A 24832-nucleotide genomic window follows, 5' to 3' on the forward strand; every position below is an offset into this window, starting at 1 on the left:
AATATTGAGGCAGTGGTTGTGATGAATTAACCATTTTGATTGCACCTCATCAATCAGATACCTAACAAAACAAATCCCCCACTCAGTTCCATCAAGGTATGCGGTTGTCAGGATGGCAGAGGAGTCACTTCAACGATGTCTCAAAGCTTCGCTGAAAAGAAATACCAGTATCCTTCCAATTCTTAGGAAGCTCTTGTCCCAAGAATGCCCAAACTGGAGATGAAGAAGCTGACCACTGAGCATGACCAACACCACGATGCCATTAGAAGGAGCACAAATCCAGCATTGGAATACTTGGTCATTCTCAATCCCAAGGGCTTGTCAATGAAGAAGACAACCTCAGGCACACTGTTTTGAGTTCTACACAGGTATTTTTTATTAAATGCATTTTGGATAACAAACTTTGTTCACAATGGAATTGTTCAAGTTAGTGCTGCTCAGAGGCTGAATACAATCAAATGTGACTGCAAGTTCTAGTCAGATGGGCAATGATAAACAACTGTAAAACAGATGCAAAATAATCCCATTTAAACAGCAAACACTGCATGGTCGCTTCCAAATAAACAATATAAAGGCACAAATTGTGACAGTACGTGTATCCAAACTAGACTTGTTTAAGTGCTCCAAAATTTTAAAAAAGGGTGAAGAGCAAGAGGAATAAAACAATGAGGAAATGATGCTGGATAAACACACGCCATTTCACATGAAAGTACAGAAATGCAGTGCTCTGAACTTTCTACCAGCTAGAACTCCTTTTAAAAAATAACATGCTTTCAACATCTTTGGACTGACTGTCCAGCTCTCTCTCATTCAGAAGGCCAGACACACAAGACAAGAAAAAGTTTTAAATTATTACATTTTCCCACTTTATGAAAATTCCCAATCCCAATGTAGCAACATATATTTTGATTAAAAGTTACGTGTGGAGAAAAAGAGTTTACTGATCCACCAATGCTCACTCATTTCCTTTTGTAAAAACAGAACAGCCACACCATATCAAGTTTGGTCAGCAGTGGTTGCTTACTTAGTTAACAGAATCAGTTTAGAAAATAAGGGAGAGGCTAGCAAAGTGTGGACAGTTACACATAAGGCAATTCCTCCAAACAGAAAAACATTTAGGCCTATGCTTCCTGAAACATAATCTGTGTGCTTTTTTTTTGGTGAAAAAGGCTTAAGATTGATATTGTATAGAATTTAAATATGAATCAAATGTGACATGCTCCTTGACAGAAAAGTTCTTGATTTTGTTTTAAACCTTACCAACAGAGTACAATGATGCTAGTTACCTACAATGTACAAAGAAAAAGATTCATCTCACCTCCATCAGCAGCCCAACATACATTTAAGAAACAAGGTACAGTAAATATTACAGGATGAGACTTCAAACTATTCCACAAGACTAAAGCCTCACCGATAAAAGGAAGCGTAGTCATCTTATTGGACAAAGAAGTTCCAGACCTTGCTTGTTAGTCTTCAGTCATGGCCCACCTCAAATCCGCTTCTGGGCCAAAACTTCAAGGAGGCACTATTTCTCTTCAATGCCCTTCCAAGCAGGTTTGGGTCAAAGTTTAAAGTTGAGGTTTACCCCCCACTGTTGATCTGCATGCCCCATGCACACTGATCCTCTGCTGTGACAGGCACTGAGTAAAACTCAAGGTGTTGCACAATTCGGTGTTGCTTCAAGGCAGCTTTGCTGTTTTAAAAAATATATATTTCTGTTGTGGTTTATGTTTGTTTTACCTGAGTGAACAAAGACACAGGTTTAGTCAACCACAAAGCTAAAAGGTGCATGTAGAGGGCAGCAGCATTTCAACAGCAGGGTTTAACCTCAGCAACCTCCTTTTTTGGAAATGTCTATACCGGAGCGTTTTGTTATTTCCATGGTGGTGAACACCTGCAACCAAAACAACGAAAAAGAGAAATTAATAACTGCAGGAAGAGGAGAGGGAGAGAAGATAAATAACTTTATTCAAGATCAATGATCCATCACAGGGAATTAGGTGCGAGTCACTACAAGATAAAGTATTTCCAGTAAAGTAACCCTATTGAATGATCTCGAACGCATGCACCAACACCTTGATCTTTCACACAAACATATTATTACGAAGACATTCAGGGCTTGATGACAAATGGCACCATGCATCATTACTGAGCATAAATTTGAATGTTGCATGGTCATCCCTTAATTTAGTGCTGATGAGTTCTGCTAATGCAGTTGACTCTGCCACTTGGTTGGAAATGTGGATTAATTGAAAGCTATCTAGAGACTCTGCTTGGAGAAAGTGAAGCATATGAATGTCTAGTGATGATAGGGCCAGGCTATGTTGATGCTTCTTCTCGTAAGACCAAAAATAAAATAGTCCAGTGAAAAAGAAGTAGGCTGAAGTAGGTACTAGCACTTGTAAAACCACAAACTAGAGAAGGGAAAATAAGCAGGGAAGTGTAAGCCACAAAGGGATCATGTACTTGCAATTCACTTTTCTTTGTAACACAATAGCTAATATGATTTTAAAATAGAAAGGAGAGTTAGAGGACGGTGAATGATAAAGGACAAAAATCGAAGTCTTACTTCTGCATTGGTTGGATGTATGCCAATGACACTGTTCAGCTGATCTTTGGTCATGCCACATTTCATTGCTGCACCAAATCCTTGAGTGATTTCCCCAGCATTCGGACCAAGCACATGGAATCCCACCACTCTATACTAGAACAGAAGGAAAGATATTTTAACAGAGCTGAAAATAGATGTGTTAAGTTTACAACTTTATCCAAGGTTTCTCTTTAAAACTGGGATTATTTGTAATGTTTCTTACAACATTACCAAAGAAACAGGTGGTGGTATAAGTCTTTGGCTCCTAACGCCTGCTCTGCCATTCACTAAAATCACATCTGAGCTAATGGCAGCTTTAACTCCATTTTCATGACCTCCCAAATCCTTGACTCCTTTGTGTATCAACTCAACTTTTAATATAAGCAGTGACCCTGCTCGCTGGGTAGAGAACTGAAAAGACAAATGATCCTCAGAGAAAATTGAAACTTCAGCTTTAAAAGGAGACCCTTTATTTTATAAGGGTCTCTCAGTTTTGTTTCTCCCACAAGGGGAAACATTTGCTCAGCTACCTTCAAGTGCTTAAAGTAATATTATACAGCAACATTTCTATAAATTCAGGAGAAAATATTAGGCAAACAAAGACGACTTACATGATCCAGTTTTGCACATATCACTTTGCCATAGCAGCCATTCTTATCCCTTCCTGGTACTGTCCATTCCAGTGGCCAGAACATGCTGTGATACACCTGAAATGTACAAGATGGATATTCAGCGTAAACTTCATGAATAAAAACTTCCAATTCCGAACAATTACTACAAATGGCTTTCTTTTAAAAGTTGAAGTATTCTTAGAAATAAGGGTAGTCATTCAGCAGCATGGACAACCTCAATGATGACACTTATTTAAATAGTGAAGTGTCCAAGGTGCTGATCACTGATATAGTTTGAAAGATGTGGCAATAGTAAACTATGACAAAGTTTGCCAAAAACTCTGAGAATGCACTCTTATATACCAATACAGAAGGATTCTCTAAAGGTAAACATGCAGGTTGAATCCGTGATTAAGAAAGCGAATGCAATGTTGTCATTTATCTCAAGAGGGTTGGAATATAAAAGCAGCGATGTGCTACTGAACCTTTATAAAGCTCTGGTTAGGCCCCATTTGGAGTACTATGTCCAGTTTTGGGCCCCACACCTCAGGAGGGACATACTGGCATTGCAGCACGTCCAGCGGAGATTCACACAGATGATCCCTGGAATGGCAGGTTTAATATACGAGGAACTGCTGAGGATTCTGGGATTGTATTCATTGGAGTTTAGAAGGTTAAGGGGAGATCTAATAGAAACTTACAAAATAATACATGGCTTGGAAAGGGTGGACGCTAAGAAATTGTTTCCGTTAGGCGAGGAGACTAGGACCCGTGGACACAGCCTTAGAATTAGAGGGGGTAAATTCAGAACAGAAATGTGGAGACATTTTTTCAGCCAGAGAGTGGTGGGTTCGTGGAATTCATTGCCGCGGAGTGCAATGGAGGCCGTGACGCTAAATGGCTTCAAGGCCGAGATTGATAAATTCTTGATGTCACAAGGAATTAAGGGCTACGGGGAGAATGCAGGTAAGTGGAGTTGAAATGCCCATCAGCCATGATTGAATGGCGTAGTGGACTCGATGGGCCGAATGGCCTTACCTCCACTCCTATGTCTTATGGTCTTATGGACCTTGCTTAGTCATGTTGCAATTTTACCCACAACATTGCAATACTCCGACTGTTTTTAGTAACGCAAGTACAAAGATCGCTTCTACATGCTCTCTTCACTACTTCCATCACTTGATGCATACTATCAGGATGCTTTCACTTCAAACACAGCAGCTTCCTCCAGCTCAGCACAGATAAAATAATGAGGGTCTTTGATGCTCAACATAAACTCTAGTCTCTTGCTGATGACTTTAACACCTCCATCAATGCAAATCAAATTGGGAAGATTTTGAGTAAGATTGACTTCTACAAATCTTCCTCTAATTTATTTTATGGTATTGCCACTCATGCCTTCTCCAAGCTTCTTTTGTCCATAAGACGCTGTCAACTTTTCACAAAATTAACCCTAATCTCCAGACAGTTGAAAATAAACTGTCCCCCTGGTTCTGTCAAAACTCCTTTCTATGGTACCATACTCATCTCTATCTTTCTAAAAATCTCCAGTCATTGCAAAGAATGATTCTTTGAACTGGAAATCTCTCCCTGCCCTTTCTGCCATCTGTGGTCTTCCAATGCAACTTTTTTCATCGTTCCACCTCAGTGGGACTCCTCTTTCTTCTTCATTGTCATGGTTAATGCATCTCCATCTGCGGTTTCCCCTTCCCATGCTTTATAAATCTCTGGCATCAGTCCTTACACTCACTTTAATTAAATACTCCTTTGGTGTCACCCAAAGACAGATCTATTTTCACATAAATCGGTGACACATCCAGCTCAGTCTCTCTTGGTCATTCCCATCTTCTGTTCTGCATCAGCAAACAACTCGTGCTATATTCAATCGTGGATGAATTGCAGTTTCCTCCAGGTAAACATAATGAAGATCAAAGCAACAGTGCCTTAAGTTCAGTCCCCTCCCCAGCCATACGGGGGCAAGCAGAGCACTAAAACTATGCAACTATTCCAAAACTAAACCAGATTTATTCCAGAATCACTCCAACATAAAGATCATTACTTACACCTCCAATTTCACTCTGCCACATAATCCTCGGTGCCAAGCAATATCTTCCATTGCTCACTGCGAAAAAATGGTTACCTTTGAGAAACCGACGATGCACTCAACACAAAATACTCAATCCCCAACTCCTCTCTCATAAAATTGATCCAATCCTTCTGTCCTCCCTTCAGAAAGCTACTGCCTAAACCAAAAGCAAACCAAACCCTTAAGGCTCAGATTTTCAACCCACCCAAATTCTTTGGCTCCAAAAATTGTAATCCGCAAACAAGAATGAGCACTTAGTTACAGGAAGCTTTGCAACACTCATGTCCTTGCCTGTAGGTACTAGAGCGCTGGTCTAACCCAGTACTTAAACTGAAACCTTCTTTGCCAGAATGACAACATTCAGACTTGCATATAATTTCAACCACACCAGGCTAGAGAGACAGAAATAAATAGAATAAATTAACTAATTTGCTATTTCACCAAATTTTCAAAAGCTGTTCCAACACAACTGCAGAACAGGCAGCTATTTAACATTCCTGATGAAGGGCTCATGCCTGAATTCTCCTGCTCCTTGGATATTGCCTGACTTGCTGTGTTTTTCCATCACCACACTTTTCAACAGCTATTGAAAAGAAATGGTCAAAGTTCAGGTCCTGGTTTTACCTCCTTAGGGAGAGATAGCATATAACAAACAAATACTTTAGCAGAGGTGGGGAAGTCAGAAGAAAGTATGCAGTACTGAAGTGTTATCAAACATACAAAATTGCCAAGAATGTCCCTGCCAAAATTCTCAGGGTTACAGACTTAATTTAGCACTGGTCAACTTTTTAAACAATCATTTAAGGAGTGCTGATTCCAAGCATTGCAGGAGATATAGGCATGTCTTTAATTTACACAATGTTTGGTAGCTGTCAAGAAAACCTTTTAAAATGTATGTTTGCCTTTTTCACACAATAATCCTCATTTTTGATTGCTGTCAACCTATTTTAGGGGGGAAATGAAGGCATTATATTAATACCTTCACAGTGAAAACTGGAGTATATAAAGTGCAGAAGAGGGAAGTCAATAGAATAAATTTAAGTCAGCACCGTACAGGAGTTCCAAACATATAACAGGCAACATTTCAACCCCACCTAAAACAGTATCCCTCTTGGGAGTCTAAATCACAAGTCTCATCAGCTTATTCAACCAACAGGAACATAACTACTGAATAACTACTTGTTTTCAGTTTGCATTCATATATATATATTGGAATCATTGGACAATCCAAAGTTCAGGAATACAGACCAAGTGAATGGAGATCATGTCCCTGATTCTTCCTGACAGACCTCCATAACACATGTTTTGCTAATACCAGTGTTCAACTTAACAGTAGATCAGAATAATTAAACATTTAAGGTCTACTAACAATAGCACAACCCTTCGGTGCGAAGTCAAATGTCATACCATGTGAGGAAAACATTTAAGCTTGAGGCAGTTGTGAAGAGAGAAACAGAGTTAACATTGATTCCAGTATGGTGACTTCTGAAGTTCCATTAACCGTTTCTCTCTCAACAGATGCTGACAGACTCAAGTTTCTCCAGCATTCTGTTTGTTTCAGTTTTCTAACATCTGTAATATTTTACTTTCACTTACCCTTGAGGTTTTGTATAAAGACATATTATAGTACATTCATTGATCATATTCATAGCTCTGTTTTATTGGAAACCTACTGGTCAGTTGAACCTCTATGCCCCAATCCCAGGATTTGATCAACCAAAGCAAATTTAGGTTGGACACATTATATCCATAATTTCAAACAGAATGAAAGGGTGGGATGAGAATTCTAAGACAGCCAGTTTCATGTTCTGGATAAACTCAGCATGCCATCTTCCTTTAGTACTCCAGGTGCAACAGACATTTACTATACATGTAAAAGAGATGTCAGTTTTATAGAACATAGAAAAATACAGCGCAGTACAGGCCCTTTGGCCCTCGATGTTGCGTCAACCCAAGCCCACCTAACCTACACTAGCCCACTATCCTCCATATGCCAATCCAATGCCCGTTTAAATGCCCATAAAGAGGGAGAGTCCACCACTGCTACTGGCAGGGCATTCCATGAACTCATGACTCGCTGAGTAAAGAATCTACCCCTAACATCTGTCCTATACCTACCTCCCCTTAATTTAAAGCTATGCCCCCTCGTAATAGCTGACTCCATACGTGGAAAAAGGTTCTCATTGTCAACCCTATCTAAACCCCTAATCATCTTGTACACCTCTATCAAGTCACCCCTAAACCTTCTTTTCTCCAATGAAAACAGCCCCAAGTGCCTCAGCCTTTCCTCATACGATCTTCCTACCATACCAGGCAACATCCTGGTAAACCTCCTCTGCACCCGTTCCAGTGCCTCCACATCCTTCCTATAGTATGGCGACCAAAACTGCACACAATACTCCAGATGCGGCCGCACCAGAGTCTTATACAACTGCAACATGACCTCAGGACTCCGGAACTCAATTCCTCTACCAATAAAAGCCAGTACGCCATATGCCTTCTTCACAGCATTATTTACCTGGGTGGCAACTTTCAGAGATCTTTGTACGTGGACACCAAGATCCCTCTGCTCATCCACACTACCAAGCATCCGACCATTAGCCCAGTACTCCATCTTCTTGTTACTCTTACCAAAGTGAATCACTTCACACTTACCTACATTGAACTCCATTTGCCACCTTTCTGCCCAGCTCTGCAGCTTAGCTATATCCCACTGCAACCTGCCACATCCTTCCTCACTGTCAACAGCTCCACCGACTTTTGTATCATCTGCAAACTTGCTCACCCAACCTTCTAGCCCCTCCTCCAGGTCATTTATAAAAATGACAAACAGCAATGGTCCCAAAACAGATCCTTGCGGAACACCGCTAGTAACTGCACTCCAAGATGAACCTTTACCATCAACTACTACGCTCTGTCTTCTTCCAGCCAGCCAATTCCTAATCCAAACCTTTAATGCACCCTCAATGCCATACCTCCGTAATTTTTGCAGTAGCCTACCATGGCGAACCTTATCAAACGCCTTACTAAAATCCATATACACCACATCTACCGCTTTACCCTCGTCCACCTCCTTAGTCACCTTCTCAAAGAATTCAATAAGGTTTGTGAGGCACGACCTGCCCTTCACAAAACCATGCTGACTATCCTTGATCACATTATTCCTATCCAGATGTTCATAAATCCTATCCCTTACAATTCTCTCTAAGACTTTGGCCACAACAGAAGTGAGACTCACCAGCCAATAGTTACTAGGGTTATCCCTACACCCTTTCTTGAACAAGGGAACCACATTTGCTATCCTCCAGTCTTCTGGCACTATTCCTGTAGACAATGAGGACATAAAAATCAAGGCCAATGGCTCTGCAATCTCCTCCCTTGCTTCCCAGAGAATCCTAGAATAAATGCCATCAAGCCCAGGGGACTTATCTATTTTCACCCTTTCCAGAATTTCCAACACCTCTTCCCTACATACCTCAAAGCCATCCATTCTAATTAATTGTGACTCGATATTCACATCGGCAACAATGTCCTGTTCCTGAGTGAATACTGACGAAAAGTATTCATTCAGTGTCTCCCCAATCTCTTCAGCCACCATGCACAACTTCCCACTACTATCCTTGACTGGACCTTTTCCTACCCTAGTCACTCTTTTATTCCTGACATACCTATAGAAAGCCTTTGGGTTTTCCCTAATCCTACCAACCAAGGACTTTTCATGTCCCCTTCTCGCTGCTCTTAGCTCTCTCTTTAGATCCTTCCTGGCTACCTTATAACTCTCAATTGCCCCAATTGAACCTTCATGCCTCATCTTTACATAGGCCGCCCTCTTCCCTTTAACAAGGGATTCCAATTCCTTATTAAACCACGGCTCCCTCACATGACCCTTTCCTCCCTGCCTGACTGGTACATACTTATCAAGGACACTCAATAGTTGCTCCTTGAACAAGCTCCACATATCGATTGTGCTGTTCCCTTGAAGCCTACTTTTCCAAGCCACGCATCCTAAGTCATGCCTCACCGCATCATAATATCCCTGCCCCCAGCTATAACTCTTGCTCTGCAGTGCACACTTATCCCTCTCCATCACTAGAGTAAAAGTCACCGAATTGTGGTCACTGTCCCCGAAGTGCTCACCTACCTCCAATTCTAACACCTGGCCTGGTTCGTTACCCAGAACCAAATCCAGTATGGCCTCACCTCTTGTTGGCCTGTCTACATATTGTGTCAGGAAACCCTCCTGCACACATTGGACAAACACCGACCCATCTAACATACTCGAGCTATAGCTTTCCCAGTCAATATCTGGAAAGTTAAAGTCCCCCATAACAACCCCCTACTACTTTCACTCTTCTCCTGAATCATCCTCGCAATACTTTCTTCTACGTCTCTTGGACTATTAGGAGGCCTGTAGAAAACTCCTAACAGGGTGACCTCACCTTTCCTATTTCTAACCTCAGCCCAAACTACCTCAGATGGCGAGTATTCATCCATCGTCCTTTCCACCACTGTAATACCATCCTTGACAAGCAATGCCACACCTCCCCCTCTTTTACCCCCATCTCTGACCCTACTAAAACATTTAAACCCTGGAACCTGCAACAGCCATTCCTGTCCCTGTTCTACCCATGTCTCCGTAATAGCCACAACATCGAAATCCCAGGTACCAACCCACGCTGCAAGTTCACCTACCTTATTTCGTATACTTCTCGCATTGAAGTATACACACTTCAAGCCACCTTCCTGTTTACAGGCACCCTCCTTCGAGATTGATGCCATGTTCCTAACCTCCCTACACTCCAGGTCCTGCACCCTAAAGCTACCGTCTAGGTTCCCATGCCCCTGCAGAGTTCGCTTAAACCCCCCCAAAGAGCACTAGCAAACCTCCCCCCAAGGATACTGGTGCCCCTCAGGTTCAGGTGTAGACCATCCTGTTTATAGAGGTCCCAACTTCCCCAGAAAGAACCCCAGTTATCCAGATACCGGAATCCCTCCCTCCTGCACCATCCCTGTAGCCACGCATTTAACTGTTCTCTCTCCCTATTCCTCGACTCTCTATCACGTGGCACGGGTAATAAACCAGAGACAACAACTCTGTTTGTTCTAACTCTGAGCTTACAACCTAGCTCCCTGAAAGCCTGCCTAACATCCTCATTCCTCTTCCTACCTATGTCGTTGGTGCCAATGTGGACCACGACTTCGGGCTGCTCCCCTTCCCACTTAAGGGCCCAGAAAACATGATCAGAGACGTCACGTACCCTTGCACCTGGGAGGCAACATACCAATCGTGAGTCTCTCTCGCCCCCACAAAACCGCCTAACTGTGCCCCAAACTATCGAGTCCCCAATAACTATTGCTCTGCTCTTCTCCACCCTTCCCTTCTGAGCAGTGGGGACAGGCTCTGTGCCAGAGGCCTGAACCCCATTGCTTACCCCTGGTAAGTCGTCCCCCCAACAAGTATCCAAAACGGTATACTTGTTGTTGAGGGGAACAACCGCAGGGGGTCCCGGCACTGGCTGCTTCCTCCCAGTCGCCCTCACTGTCACCCATCTGTCTGCAATCTTTGGAGTTACTACTTCCCTAAAGCTCCGATCTATGACCCCCTCTGCCCCCCGAATGATCCTAAGTTCATCCAACTCCAGCTCCAATTCCCTAACACGGTCTTGGAGGAGCTGAAGATGGGTGCACTTCCTGCGAGTGTAATCAGCAGGGACGACTATGGCATCCCTCACCTCAAACATGTTGCAAGAGGAACATTGCACTGCCTTCACTGCCATCCCTCTAAAAGTAACCTTTAAAAAAAGCTAGGTCTAAAGAATAGAACAAGCAAAATGCAGCACTTACCTGGTTACCACAACGGGTCTTATTATTAGGTTAGAGGAGGAGGGCGGGTGGGAGGCACTGCCCTTAGTGCCTCGGGTTCCTCTCCTGCGCGCCTTTTTAGGAAAAACCTACCCAGGTAAGCTTGCGCTACACCAGCTTCTGGGTCCGCTCCGCGCTTTTTAAAAAAAAACTTTTAAATTTAAACCGTTAAAAAAAACGTAACCACGTCTACAACGAGACACCGCTAAACAGCCCTTACCTGCTCCGCCGAGAGAGAGGCCTATGCCTTGGAGCTGCGCGTCTTTATAGGAAAAACCTACCCAGGTAAGCTTGCGCTACAGTTTCCGGGTCTGCTCCGCGCTTTTCAAAAAAAAATTTTTAAATTTAAACCATTAATAAAAAACGTAACCACATCTACAACGAGACACCGCCAAACAACCCTTACCTGCTCCGCTTTTGTTCATGCTTTGGACAAAAACACATGAGTGTGAGATCATTCAGTGACCCATTACTTTTATAAACAGTCAAAGTTAATACACTGGCATAGACAGAAGTAAACTATGTTTCATATTTGAAGAACAAAGAAATTAAAGTTCTATTAGGCACAAGTAAGTTCAAGTACCAATGATTACATCAGCTTACACAATAGTCAATGGCATCCAAAGTACAGAATCTGAATCTGCCAATGATCAGCTTTTAACAAACAAATAACTGACACTTCAACAACAAAGGCTCTTATGGGAGGAATAATTCCATTCAGCTTGCGATTTTTAAAATGTCTCCATTTAATTCAACACTAAACAAGTCCATACCTCTATATGTTCTTCTCCATAAAGTGCTATCGCATTTTCCTCAGACAATCCACAACATCCATACTCCAAAGGTGTAAAGACTGTCGTGCATACATTGACATAGTCACACTGAAAAATAAATTACTATCAATAGAATTGACAGTACTTGCAATATTTAAATGTGTTCAAGGTGAATGTTACAATATTCAAGTTGTATCACTTGTTTATACCTTGATTATAAGGAAAATACAAATTGATAAACATATAATCTTGCAAAATAAAAGCAGCTAAAAACCTAGGATGATAAAAATACTTTTGACAATTATCTTAGGGAGTTATCAGGCTGGTGAGCACAGCCTGACACATTTCATTTCACGTAAGGTCCAAACATTGGTACTTCCTACCAAGCATCATCTGATAACAGATGAGGAGCAAGAACCATGAATTGACACCTTCTTCCTTCCGAGAGGAGCCCTTATGACTGATAACTATGCCTTCAGATGTGTTCAGAATCTTCCAGCTTATTTGGCTTTCCCAAAAATACCACTGGGATAGCCACTCAAAGCATGCTGGTTTTGTGTATCTCACAAGGGAGTCAAGAGTAATGGAACACAAGCAGGAAAACAGTGTAGGTCAGGTCAGGCACAATCTTAATGATGGTGTAACAGACTCATGAGAATGAATGGCTTATTCCTTACCTTCACAGAAGAACTTGAGTAGAGTCTGCGAGCTAGCAACTTCCCAGCCTGAATAGCAACAGGTGTGAGTTCTGGCTTGCCGTCAATGACATCTCCTATACCAAAGATGTATGGTATGTTGCTCCTTTCTTCATTATCCACCAAGATTTTCCCATTTCTAATAATACATCAAAATAAAACTATTGCAAAAGAAATCTTATTTTCAAGCTAGATAAAATTAAATATTTGAGCCAATAGCCTGCAATATGATTTTATGACACTCCATTAATAAGAAGCAACCTTCCAGCTTTACTCATGTCAAAGTCCATTACAAATATTAGAACTTCAGCCATTTATAGCTTTGGAAAAAAAATTCTGGTGCTCATTGAATATAAAGGAGAATTTAGAGAGTGAATAATTAGCTTGTAAATCAAATGACCAACAAGTCCAACGAAATACGGTAGGTACTTAAAAAAGGCCAGAGTTATGGAGTCTGCTTTGACAAAGTCAGCAAAAATATTTCCAAGGAGATAAAATGGTACCACAGATACAGAACAAAATTAGAACAGAATTTTCATAAATATTCCAGATCAAATAATTAGATATGTTGACTAGTCATTGTTTAAAGACTAAATTTCTCAGCTTCCAACCCACATCAGCATAATTATTGCGAATAAGGAATTCACATTACTGTTCAATTGTAATGTGGTAAATGTTCAGAGTTTGCTGAAAACTCTAGGTTAATCCTTCAAAAAGGAAGAGGTCAAGCAGTCTTGAAATAACACCTGAAAGTCAGAAATAATGGAGTTCCACTCTACCTGGTTCAGACAAACTAAAATTTTTAATGGATGATGCAGCAGCACCAAGAATAAAAAAAATTACTATTTGACCAGAGAAGCTCCAGCCCCAAACCTTCAGGTGCACTCAACATAGACTGAAGTGTTTTGCAGCCAATATATTAAGATTGGTGATTAGATTCCACTTATAAGTAGTTAATGTTAAATTCACATTTATTTGCACTGGGTATAGATTATACTAAAATTACCTTCAAGGTAAAAAGCTGGCAACAAAAACTACATCACTCCAACAAGTACAACAACCTAACCTAGCTTGAGGCACACTTTTCAACAATATTAACTGATCCATAAGCATCCTTTTTCTATAAGAAGAGGTACATACAGATGTCAAGACATCAGATACTCAAGGGGCAGAGAACAATTTAACTACTCGCCGAGCTGGGAGTTTTTCTTGCAAACGTTTCGTCCCCTTTCTAGGTGACATCTTCAGTGCTTGGGAGCTTCCTGTGAAGCACTTCTGTGCTGATTCCTCCGGCATTTATCCTGGCTTGAATCTGCCGCTTCTGGTTATCAGTCGCTGTCCGTTGCAGTGGCCGGTATATAGGGTCTAGGTCGATGTGTATGTTGATAGAATTCGTGGATGAGTGCCATGCTTCTAGGAATTCCCTGGCTGTTCTGTTTGGCCTGCCCTATAATAGTGGTGCTGTCCCAATCGAATTCATGCTGTTTGTCATCTGAGTGTATGGCTACTAGGGATAGCTGGTCGTGTCGTTTCGTGGCTAGTTGATGTTCGTGGATGCGGGTTATTAGCTGTCTTCCTGTTTGTCCTATGTAGTGTTTTGTGCAGTCCTTGCATGGGATTTTGTACACTACGTTGGTTTTGCTCATGCTGGGTATCGGGTCCTTTGTCCTGGTGAGTTGTTGTCTGAGGGTGGCTGTTGGTTTGTGTGCTGTTATGAGTCCTAGTGGTCGCAGCAGTCTGGCTGTCAGTTCAGAAATGCTCCTGATGTATGGGAGTGTGGCCAGTCCTTTGGGTTGTGGCATGTCTTCATTTCGTTGTCTTTCCCTGCGGCATCTGTTGATGAAATTGCACGGGTATCCGTTTTTGTTGAATACCTTGTATAGGTGTTCTTCTTCCTCTTTTTTTAGTTCAAGTGTGCTGCAGTGTGTTGTGGCCCTTTTGAATAATGTCCTGATGCAACTTCGTCTGTGTGTGTTGGGGTAGTTGCTTTCATAGTCCAGGACTTGGTCTGTGTGTGTGGCTTTTCTGTATACCTTCGTGGTGAATTCTCCGTTTGGTGTTCTTTGTACCATCACGTCCAGGAATGGGAGCTGGTTGCAGTAATGCAAAGGTTAGAAAAAACAGTTTTAACGCAATTACAACCCAAACTCTGGGTCAGATACGTGGACAACACCTTTGTAATCATTAAAAACACAGAAATAGAGAACACACACCGGATCATCAACGCCACACTCACAGGAATCCGATTCACGAGGGGGGAAGAAAAGGACAACCACAAAATCCCATGCAAGGACTGCACAAAACATTACATAGGACAAACAGGAAGACAGCTAACAACCTGCATCCACGAACATCAACTAGCCACGAAACGACATGACCAGCTATCCCTAGTAGCCATACACTCAAGATGACAAACAACATGAATTCGATTGGGACAACGCCACTATTAAAGGGCAGGCCAAACAGAGAACAGCCAGGGAATTCCTAGAAGCATGGCACTCATCCACGAATTCTATCAACAGACACATCGACCTAGACCCTATATACCGGCCACTGCAACAGACAGCGACTGACAACCGGAAGCGGCAGATTCAAACCAGTATAAATGCCGGAGGAATCAGCACAGAAGTGCTTCACAGGAGGCACCCAAGCACTGAAGATGTCACCTAGAAAGGGGACGAAACGTTGGCAAGAAAAACTCCCAGCTCGGCGAACAGAACCACAACAACGAGCACCCGAGCTACAAATCTTCTCACAAACTTTGAACAATTTAACTACTTTTATTTCAAACCATACACCACCCTTACTTGGAAGTATACTGTCATTCCTTTCATAGTACCAAGTCAAAATCCTAAAACTGTCCTAAAAGCACTGCTTCTTCTCATTCAGCCCTCCAACACCTACTTTTCTTCAATGAAATTTGAATGCAACTACATCAACAACCCTTGCACAAGAACTACAGCTGTCCAGCAAAATCTGAAACCAGGTGAGATTGCTTCATTTATTATACAGGATCAGTAGGCCACTCAGCCGATTGGCAAAATGACAGGGCAAATTCAGAGTGGCGAGGAGAGGAGTGGTGAAGTGAGGGCCGCCGGGAAGGGTGAGTTTTCCCACGTTAAAAGGGACTTACCTCGCAAGTTGGGCCTCCATTTGCTGAGAGGTGCGAGGGAGGAGCGAAGGACTTCTGGGAAGTCATATATTTGTATGGTTGCATTACCCGAAACACTACTCGCGTAGTGTCTCCCACCCATCCTCCTCCTCTTACCAAAAAAAAAGTTTTATGCGCCAGATTGGTAAGGTAATGAGTTTATTTTTTATTCCTTATTTTTTCAACAGTCTCTTTGGGAATTAGAATCGTGGGAATGGAGGTGAGGGCAGTTGAATGTTCCTCCTGCAGAATGTGGGAGGTAAGGGTCACCACTCGTGTCCCTGCTGACTACATCTGCAGGAAGTGCACCCAACTCCAGCTCCTCGAAAACTGCGTTAGGGAACTGGAGCAAGAGCTGGATGAACTTCGGATCATTCGGGAAGCAGAGGAGGTTAATAAGAGGAGTTACAGGGAGGCAGTCACTCCTCAGGTACAAGAAAAAGGCAGATGAGTTACAGTCAGGGGACGAGGACGGAAAGGGAACCAGCAGGCAGTGCAGGGATCCCCTGTGGCCATTCCCCTCAACAATAAGTATACCGTTTTGGATACTGTTGGAGGGGACGACTTACCAAGGGAAAGCAGTGGGGTACAGGGCTCTGGCACAGAGTCTGTTCCTGCTGCTCCGAAGGGGAGCAGAGCAATAGTCACTGGGGACTCCATTGTTAGGGGGACAGATAGGAGGTTCTGTGGGGGCGAGACACTCTCACGGTTGGCGTGTTGCCTCCCAGGTGCCAGGGCTCGTGATGTCTCTGATCGTGTTTTTGGGATCCTTAAGAGGGAGGGGGAGCAGCTCCAAGTCGTAGTCCACATAGGCTCCAATGACATAGGTAGGAAGAGAGATGGGGATTTAAGGCAGAAATTCAGGGAGCTGGGATGAAAGCTGGTCTCTGGCTTGTTGCCCGGGCCACGTGCTAGTGAAGTGAGGAATAGGGAGAGAAAGGGAGTTGTACACGTGGCTACAGGGATGGTGTAGGAGGGAGGGTTTTGGATTCTTGGATAATTGGGGTTCTTTTTGGGGTAGGTGGGACCTCTACAAGCAGGATGGTCTTCATTTGAACCAGAGGGGTACCAATATCCTCGGGGGGGGGGGGGGGGGGGGGGGGGGGGGGATTCGCTAAGGCTATTGGGGTGGGTTTAAACTAAGCTGAAAAATGTGTTGCTGGAAAAGCGCAGCAGGTCAGGCAGCATTCAAGGAGCAGGAGAATCAACATTTCGGGCATACGCCTTTCTTCAGGAACGTTGAATGCCCAAAACCTCGATTCTCCTGCTCCTCGGATGCTGCCTGACCTGCTGCGCTTTTCCAGCAACACATTTTCAGCTCTGATCTCCAGCATCTGCACTCCTCACTTTCTCCTGGATTTAAACTAATCCAGCAGGGGGATGAGAACCAAAACTGTAGTTCGAGTATAGAAAAGGTTGAGTGTAGGGAGGTCTAAAATCAAATTTCAGGGACACAAGATGGCACTGGCAAGCAAGAACGTGGTTTGAAGTATGTCTACTTCAATGCCAGGAGCATCCAGAATAAGGTGGATGAACTTGCAGCGTGAGTTGGTACCTGGGACTTTGATGTGGCCATTTCAGAGACATGGATAGAGCAGGGACAGGAATGTTGTTGCAGGTTCCAGGATTTAGATGTTTCAGTAAGAACAAAGAAGCTGGTAAAAGAGGGGGAGGTGTGGCATTGTTGGTCAAGGACAGTATCGCAGTTGCAGAAAGGATGTTAGGGGACTCATCAACTGAGATAGTATAGGCTGAGGTCAGAAACAGGAAAGGAGAGGAAAAGATAGCAAAGATGAGAGTAATGGAGGAGGGTTGTTTTTCAGACTGGAGGCTTGTGACCAGTGGAGTGCCACATGGATCAGTGCTGGGTCCTCATTTACATGAATGATTTGGATGCGAGCATAAGAGGTACAGTTAGTAAGTTTGCAGATAACACCAAAATTGGAGGTGTAGTGGACAGCGAAGAGAGTTTCCTCAGATTACAACAGGATCTGGATCAGATGGGCCAATGCGCTGAGAACTGGCAGATGGATTTTAATTCAGATAAATGCGAGGTGCTGCATTTTGGGAAAGCAAATCTTAGCAGGACTTATACACTTAATGGTAAGGTCCTAGGTAGTGTTGCTGAACAAAGACACCTTGGAGTGCAGGTTCATAGCTCCTTGAAAATGAAGTCGCAGGTAGATAGGATAGTGAAAGCGGCGTTTGGTATGCTTTCCTTTATTGGTCAGAGTATTGAGTACAGGAGTTGGGAGGTCATGTTGCGGCTGTACAGGACATTGGTTAGGCCACTGTTGGAATATTGCGTGCAATTCTGGTCTCCTTCCTATCGGAAAGATGTTGTGAAACTTGAAAGGGTTCAGAAAAGATTTACAAGGATGTTGCCAGGGTTGGAGGATCTGAGCTACAGGGAGAGGCTGAACAGGCTGGGGCTGTTTTCCTTGGAGCATCGGAGGCTGAGGGGTGACCTTATAGAGGTTTACAAGTATGAGGGGCATGGATAGGATAAATAGACAAAGTCTTTTCCCTGGGGTCAGGGAGTCCAGAACTAGAGGGCATAGGTTTAAGGTGAAAGGGGAAGGATATAAAAGAGACCTAAGGGGCAACTTTTTCACACAGAGGATGGTACGCGTATGGAATGAGCTGCCAGAGGATGTGGTGGAGGCTGGTACAATTACAACATTTAAGAGGCATTTGGATGGGTATATAAATAGGAAGGGTTTGAAGGGATATGGACCAGGTTCTGGCAGGTGGGACTAGATTGAGTTGGGATATCTGGTTGGCATGGATGGATTGGACCAAAGCGTGTTTCCATGCTGTACATCTGTAAGACTCTATGATTCTCAATAGGAGTGAGAGAAATAGGGTAGTTGTCATGGGGGACTTCAACTTTCCAAATATTGACTGGGAACACTATCGTAGGAGTACTATAGATGGGTCAGTTTTTGTCCATTGTGTGCAGGAGGGCTTCCTGACACAGTATGTAGACACTCCAACAAGGGGTGAAGCCACATTAGATTTGGTACTGGGTAATGAGCCCGACCAGGTGTTAGACTTGGAAGTAGGTGAGCATTTTGGTGATAGCGATTGCAAATTTTTTACGTTTACATTAGTGATAGAAAGGGATAGGTGTATACCACTGGGCAAGAGTTACAGCTGGGGGAAAGACAATTACGATGCGATTAGGCAAGACTTAGGAAGCATAGGATGGGGAAGGAAACTGCAGGGGATGGGCACATTAGAAATGTGGAGCTTATTCAAGGAAAAGCTCCTGAGTGCCCTAGATAAGTATGTATCTGTCAGACAGGGAGGAAGCTGTAGAGCGCGGGAGACATGGTTTACGAAGGAAGTGGAATCTCTGGTCAAGAAGAAGGAGGCAGCTTATGTTAGGATAAGATGTGAAGGCTCAGTTGGGGCGCTTGAGGATTACAAGGTAGCCAAGAAAGACCTAAAGAAAGAGTTCAGAAGAGCCAAAAGGAGACATGAGAAGTTGTTGGCAGATAGGATCAGGGTAAATCCTAAGGCTTTCTATAGGTATTTAAGGACTAAAAGAATGACGCGAGTAAGATTAGGGCTAATCAAGGATAGTAGTGGGAAGTTGTGTGTGGAGTCAGAGGACATCGGAGAAGCACTAAATGAATATTTTTCGATAGTATTCACTCTAGAAAACGACAATGTTGTCAAGGAGAATACTGAGATACAGACTACTAGACTAGGTGGGATTGAGGTTCACAAGGAAGAGGTATTAGAAATCCTGCAGAGTGTGAAAATAGATAAATCCCCTGAGCCGGAAGAGATTTATTCTAGGATCCTTTGGGAAGCCAGGGAGGAGACTGTCGAGCCTTTGACATTGATCTTTAAACCATCATTGTCTACAGGAATAGTACCAGAAGACTGGAGGATAGCAAATGTGGTTCCCCTGTTCAAGAAGGGGAGTAGACACAACCCTGGTAATTATAGACCAGTGAGCCTTACTTCAGTTGTTGGTAAAGTGTTGGAAAAGGTTGTAAGAGATAGGATTTATCATCATCTAGAAAAGAATAATTTGATTCGGGATAATCAGCATGGTGTTGTGAAGGGTAGGTCGCGCCTTACAAACCTTATTGAGTTCTTTGAGAAGGTGACCAAACAGGTAGATGAGAGTAAACCGGTTGATGTGGTGTATATGGATTTCAGCAAGGCGTTCAATAAGGTTCCCCACATTAGTCTATTGCACAAAATATAGAGGAATGGGATTGTGGGAGATATAGCAGTTTGGATCAGTAATTGGCTTGCTGAAAGACGACAGAGATTGGTGATTAATGGGAAATGTTCACCCTGGAGTCCAGTTAAGAGTGGTGTACCGCAAGGGTCGGTGTTGGGTCCACTGCTGTTTGTCATTTTTATAAATGACCTGGATGAGGGTGTAGAAGGGTGTGTTAGTAAATTTGCAGACGACACGAAGATCAGTGGAATTGTGGATAGTGACATGGAATAGAGTAGGTTAGATGGGCTTCAGATTGGTATGACAGGTCGGCGCAACATCGAGAGCTGAAGGGCCTGTACTGCGCTGTAATGTTCTAGATTCTATAACTGTGACTGATTAAACACTTCAGTGCCATTTAGTCACCTCATTACCATAACCCTGTATGATATTAACATTCAGAAATCTATCAAACTCTACCTTAAACATACTGAAAGACTGAGCTTCTGCAGCACTATGTTAGACAATACCATACGTTCACAACTGAGTGAAATAATTTCGCCTTATCTTGGACCGATATATTCCTCTTACATTTAAACTGTGCTGCCTGCTATTAAAGATGCAAGGCCTCCTTGTAATTAAATCTCAATTAATTTTCATTAGCCTTCCTAATAAATTGCTGCACATGAATTCCTGATGAAGGGCTCTGGCCCGAAACGTTGAATTTCCTGTTCCTTGGATGCTGCCTGACCTGCTGCACTTTAACCAGCAACACATTTTCAGCACATGAAGGCTAGCCTGAAGTAATTTTTCAAAAGGGGCACTCAGGGCCATTTGTTCATAGAATCATAGAGGTGTACAGCACGGAAACAGAACCTTCGGTCCAACTCGCCCATAGCCTTTACAGCTATACTTTACAACCTCTGACCATTTAAGAAATTCTCTGCACACGTGCTTCTCTTATCAAAGTGGATAACCTCATACTTCTCCATAATATGTTCAATTTATTGCCGTATTTCCTATTCACTAAGCCTGTTGAAATCCCCCAGAGCCTTTTCACATTTTCGTCCAACATTCGCACCTAAACTTTTTACCATTTGCACTTTTAGAAATATTATATTTGATCATCTTCAAATCATTGATACGTACTCTGACCAGCTAGGCCCAAATACTGATGCTTGCAGCACCCCACTAGTCACAGCCTGCCAACGAGATGACCCATTTATTTCTACTGTCTTCTATTAACCAATCATGAACCTGTCAGTACATCATCTCCCATTAGACATCCTCCTGTGGGGACTTTATTAAAAGCCTTTTGCAAATCTGAGTACAGGATGGCCATCTGCTCTCCTTTATCAATTTTGTTATTAACATCTTCAAAACATCTTCAATCACAATTTCCCATTCATAATGACAATGCCTAATCAGATCACTATCAACCAGGTGTTAACTTAGCCTTTACAACAGATTTTAACATTTTCTCTACTGCCTATGTAAGGCTAACAAGCCTGTAGTTCCCTATTTTCACATTTACTTTTTCCGTAAATAGTACAGGGACATTTGCTTCTTTAATTCCATAGGAATCATTCTATAACCTGTACAATTTTGGAAGACAATCACCCAATGCATCAATTAGCTCTAAAGCTGTCTCCTTTCACTATCAGGTTTTGAGGATTCATTAACTTTCAGCCCCAGTAATTTCTCCAGTACAACTTTCTTCTAATGATGATTTTGCCATAATAAATTATCCTGACTCACCTTTAATGGATCCACATTCATTTTAACCAATCATTTCCTCTTCACACCCCTATTGAAACTTTTAGTCTGTACTTGGGCTTAGTTGCAAGATTGCATTCATATTTTATGGTTTCAGTTTCTTATTTCTCTTTTGGTCTATTTTATAAACTTCCCAAACCTCATAATTAGTGATCCTTCTGGCAACTTTATAGGCCTTTTCTTTTAATCTTAGGTAAGCCTGAGCTTCCTTAGTTAGCTGACCTTTAATTTTGAGTTTCTGCACCTTGAAGCAGTGTGTTGTTGCTGTAAGCCACCCAAGACTATGTATCCTTTGTGTGCAGTCAGTTTTCAATTTCGTTTCCCAATCCACTTCAGCGACTTTATGCCTTATACCTTTGTGATTTTCCTTATTCAAATTCAAATTATAAATGAGTTTTGAGAAGATTTGTAGCTCAGGTTGAGGTTCTGGATGTAGGTTTGCTCATTGAGCTGGAAGGTTTGTTTTCAGACATTTCATCATACTAGGTAATATCATCAGTGGTCTCCGGTGAAGAGCTGGTGTTATGTCCCACTTTCTATTCATGTGTTTAGGTTTCCTTGGGTTGGCAATGTTGACATCATTTCTGGTTCTTTTTCTCAGAGGGTGGTAGATGGGGTTCAAGTCAATTTGTTTGTTGATAGAGTTCTGGTTGGAATGCCATGCATCTAGGAATTCTTGTGCATGTCGGTTTGGCTTGTCCTAAGATAGATGTGTTGTCCCAAAGTGGTGCCCTTCCTGATCTATATGCAAGAATACAAGTGATAGTAGCTAGTGATGTTTATGTATTCTGGTGGCTAGTCTTCTACCTGTTTGTCCAACGTAATGTTTGTTACAGTTCTTGTAAGGTATTCCTCCACACTGCTGAAGTCAGGCGCCAACTCAAAGACATCTCCTCCTACCACCCCAACTATGTCAAGTCCACACCCTCCAACAACCCACCCTCCCCTCCTGACACCTTCCCCTGCCACCACAGGAATTGCAAAACCTGCGCCCACCCCAAAGAAGCCTTCCACATCCGTCAAAGTTTCACCTACACTTCCACAAATGACATTTATTGTATCCATTGCTCCTGATGCAGTCTCCTTTACACTGGGGAAAACCGGACGCCTTCCCGCACAGCGGTTTAGGGAATATCTCCGGGACACCTGCACCAATCAACCGAACTGCCCCGTGGCCAAACATTTCAACTCCTTCCACTCAGACGAAGAAATGCAAGTCCTGGGCCTCCTCCATCGCCACTCCCTCACCATCCGACACCTGGAGAAAGAACGCCTCATCTTCTGCCTTGAAACACTTCAACCCCAGGGCATCAGTGTGGACCTCACCAGTTTCCTCATTTCCCCTTCCCCTACCTTACCCCAGTTCCAACCTTCCAGCTCAGCACCATCGACATGGCCTGTCCTACCTCCAATCTTCCTTCCCACCGACTCACTCCACCCTCCTCTCCAACCTATCACCTTTATCCCCACATCCATCTGCCTATTACACTCTTAGCTACCTTCTCCCTAGCCCCATACCCCTCCCATTTATCTCTCTACCCCGGAGGCTCCCAGCCTCCTTCCTGATGAAGGGCTCCTGCCCAAAACGTCGATTTTCCTGCTCCTCAGATGCTGCCTGACCTGCTGTGCTTTTCCAGCACCACTCTAATCTTGAGTTTGTAAATGATGTTTGTTGTGCTTGTCGTCTGTATAGGATCTTAAGTTCATTCACTGCCGTTAGAGTGTGTTGGTGGTTTTGTGGGCTACCAGGATGCCCAGAAGTCTAGGTTGTCAGGCAGTCATTTCCAAGATGCTTTTTGATGTAGGGGAGAGTGGCTAGGGTTTCTAGACACTTTTGTCTGCTTGTTTAGATTTGTTGCTGAGAAAAATCGGTAGCGTGTGTTCATTAGGTACATGTTCTTTTTGAATACACTGTATAGGTGATTTCCCTCTGCTCTTCGTAGTTCCGCAGTGCTTCAGTGTATGGTGGCTCATTGAAATGTTCTAGTGCAGCTTCGTTTGTGGGTGTTGGGATGATTGTTTCTGTGGTTCAGTATTTGGTCCATGTGTGCTGTTTTCCTGCTGGCCCTGGTTTAAAGCTCTGCACTGACTGCTTGCTTTACTGTGATATCCAAGGATGGCAGTTTGTTGTTGTTTTCCTCCTCTTGTGAAATTTTGGTCTCACAGGTTTCCTCTAATTTGTTTCATTTAGTGACAAAGGTGTCATCCACGTAGCAGACCCAAAGTTTGGGTTGGATGGTTGGCAGAGCTGTTTGTTTGAGTCTCTGCATTACTGCCTCTGCTCAGAACCCTGATATTGGAGATCCCATGGGTACTCTGTTGGTTTGCCTGCAAGTTTTGTTATTCAAAGTGAAGTGGGTGGTAAGGCATAGGTCCAGTCAAGTTGGACATGTTTAGTGTGCGCGCCTTTGGTTCTTCTAATAGTACAGTGTTTCTTTGGTCAGTTGATGTTGATGGGTGTGAACGGAGCTGTTAAATTAAAGGAGATGTATTTCATTATTTCATTCTCTTTTATCTTGGTGTCTTTGATGGTGTTTAGGAATTCTTGGGTGGAGTGAATGGAGTGGCGTGAGTCTTCTACTAAAAGTTTTAGTTGTTGGTGCAGTTCCTTGGCTATTCTGTATTGGTGTTGTTTCATGTAGCGAGACTATGGGTCTGACGGGAGTTCCTGGTGTGTGAATTTTCAGTGATCCGTAGAAGCATGGTGTGCTGGATCCGTCTGGTTTCATTTTTTGGAAGTCAGTCTTGTTTAATGCTCCAGATTTCTGGGAAGTGTTTTGACTAAGGCTGTGACTCGGTCTCTCATGGTTTTTTTTTGGGGGGGGTGGGTCAGGTCTATTGCCACCTGTTGGTATGTCAGTACCTGCAAACAGTGCTTTCGCTTTCTCAACACAGTCTGTTCACTTTAAAATGACTCAAGCATCCTTTGTCTGCAGGTAGGATAACAATGTTTTTATCTTTTCTGAGTCCTTCTAGAGTTTTCTTTTCTTCCTTTTTCCTGCTTAATGTTCATGTGACTGTCTTATAGTTTGCTGGGTTTCTTCTGAGAGTTCATTATCTTTCAGTGTTATTTCTAATCCTGCTAAGAAATCTTTCTTGCTGAAA

General features: G+C 42.9%; 1 protein-coding gene across 1 annotated transcript in view; it reads right to left on the reverse strand.

Annotated features, from left to right (window-relative positions):
* Window positions 1–351: 351 nt before the first annotated feature.
* Window positions 352–24832, reverse strand: part of txnrd3 (thioredoxin reductase 3) — a 73374-nt gene continuing 48893 nt past the window's right edge. Inside the window, exons 12-16 of the mRNA XM_060835323.1 lie at window positions 12600–12756; window positions 11923–12030; window positions 3202–3297; window positions 2570–2704; window positions 352–1894 (exon numbers count right to left, since the gene is read on the reverse strand). Coding sequence (XP_060691306.1) covers window positions 1829–1894; window positions 2570–2704; window positions 3202–3297; window positions 11923–12030; window positions 12600–12756 — 562 coding nt within the window. The 3' untranslated portion in view covers window positions 352–1828. The remainder of the gene's footprint in view (window positions 1895–2569; window positions 2705–3201; window positions 3298–11922; window positions 12031–12599; window positions 12757–24832) is intronic.

The sequence above is a fragment of the Hemiscyllium ocellatum genome, chromosome 14 (genome assembly GCF_020745735.1).
Source record: "Hemiscyllium ocellatum isolate sHemOce1 chromosome 14, sHemOce1.pat.X.cur, whole genome shotgun sequence".
Lineage (NCBI taxonomy): Eukaryota > Metazoa > Chordata > Chondrichthyes > Orectolobiformes > Hemiscylliidae > Hemiscyllium > Hemiscyllium ocellatum.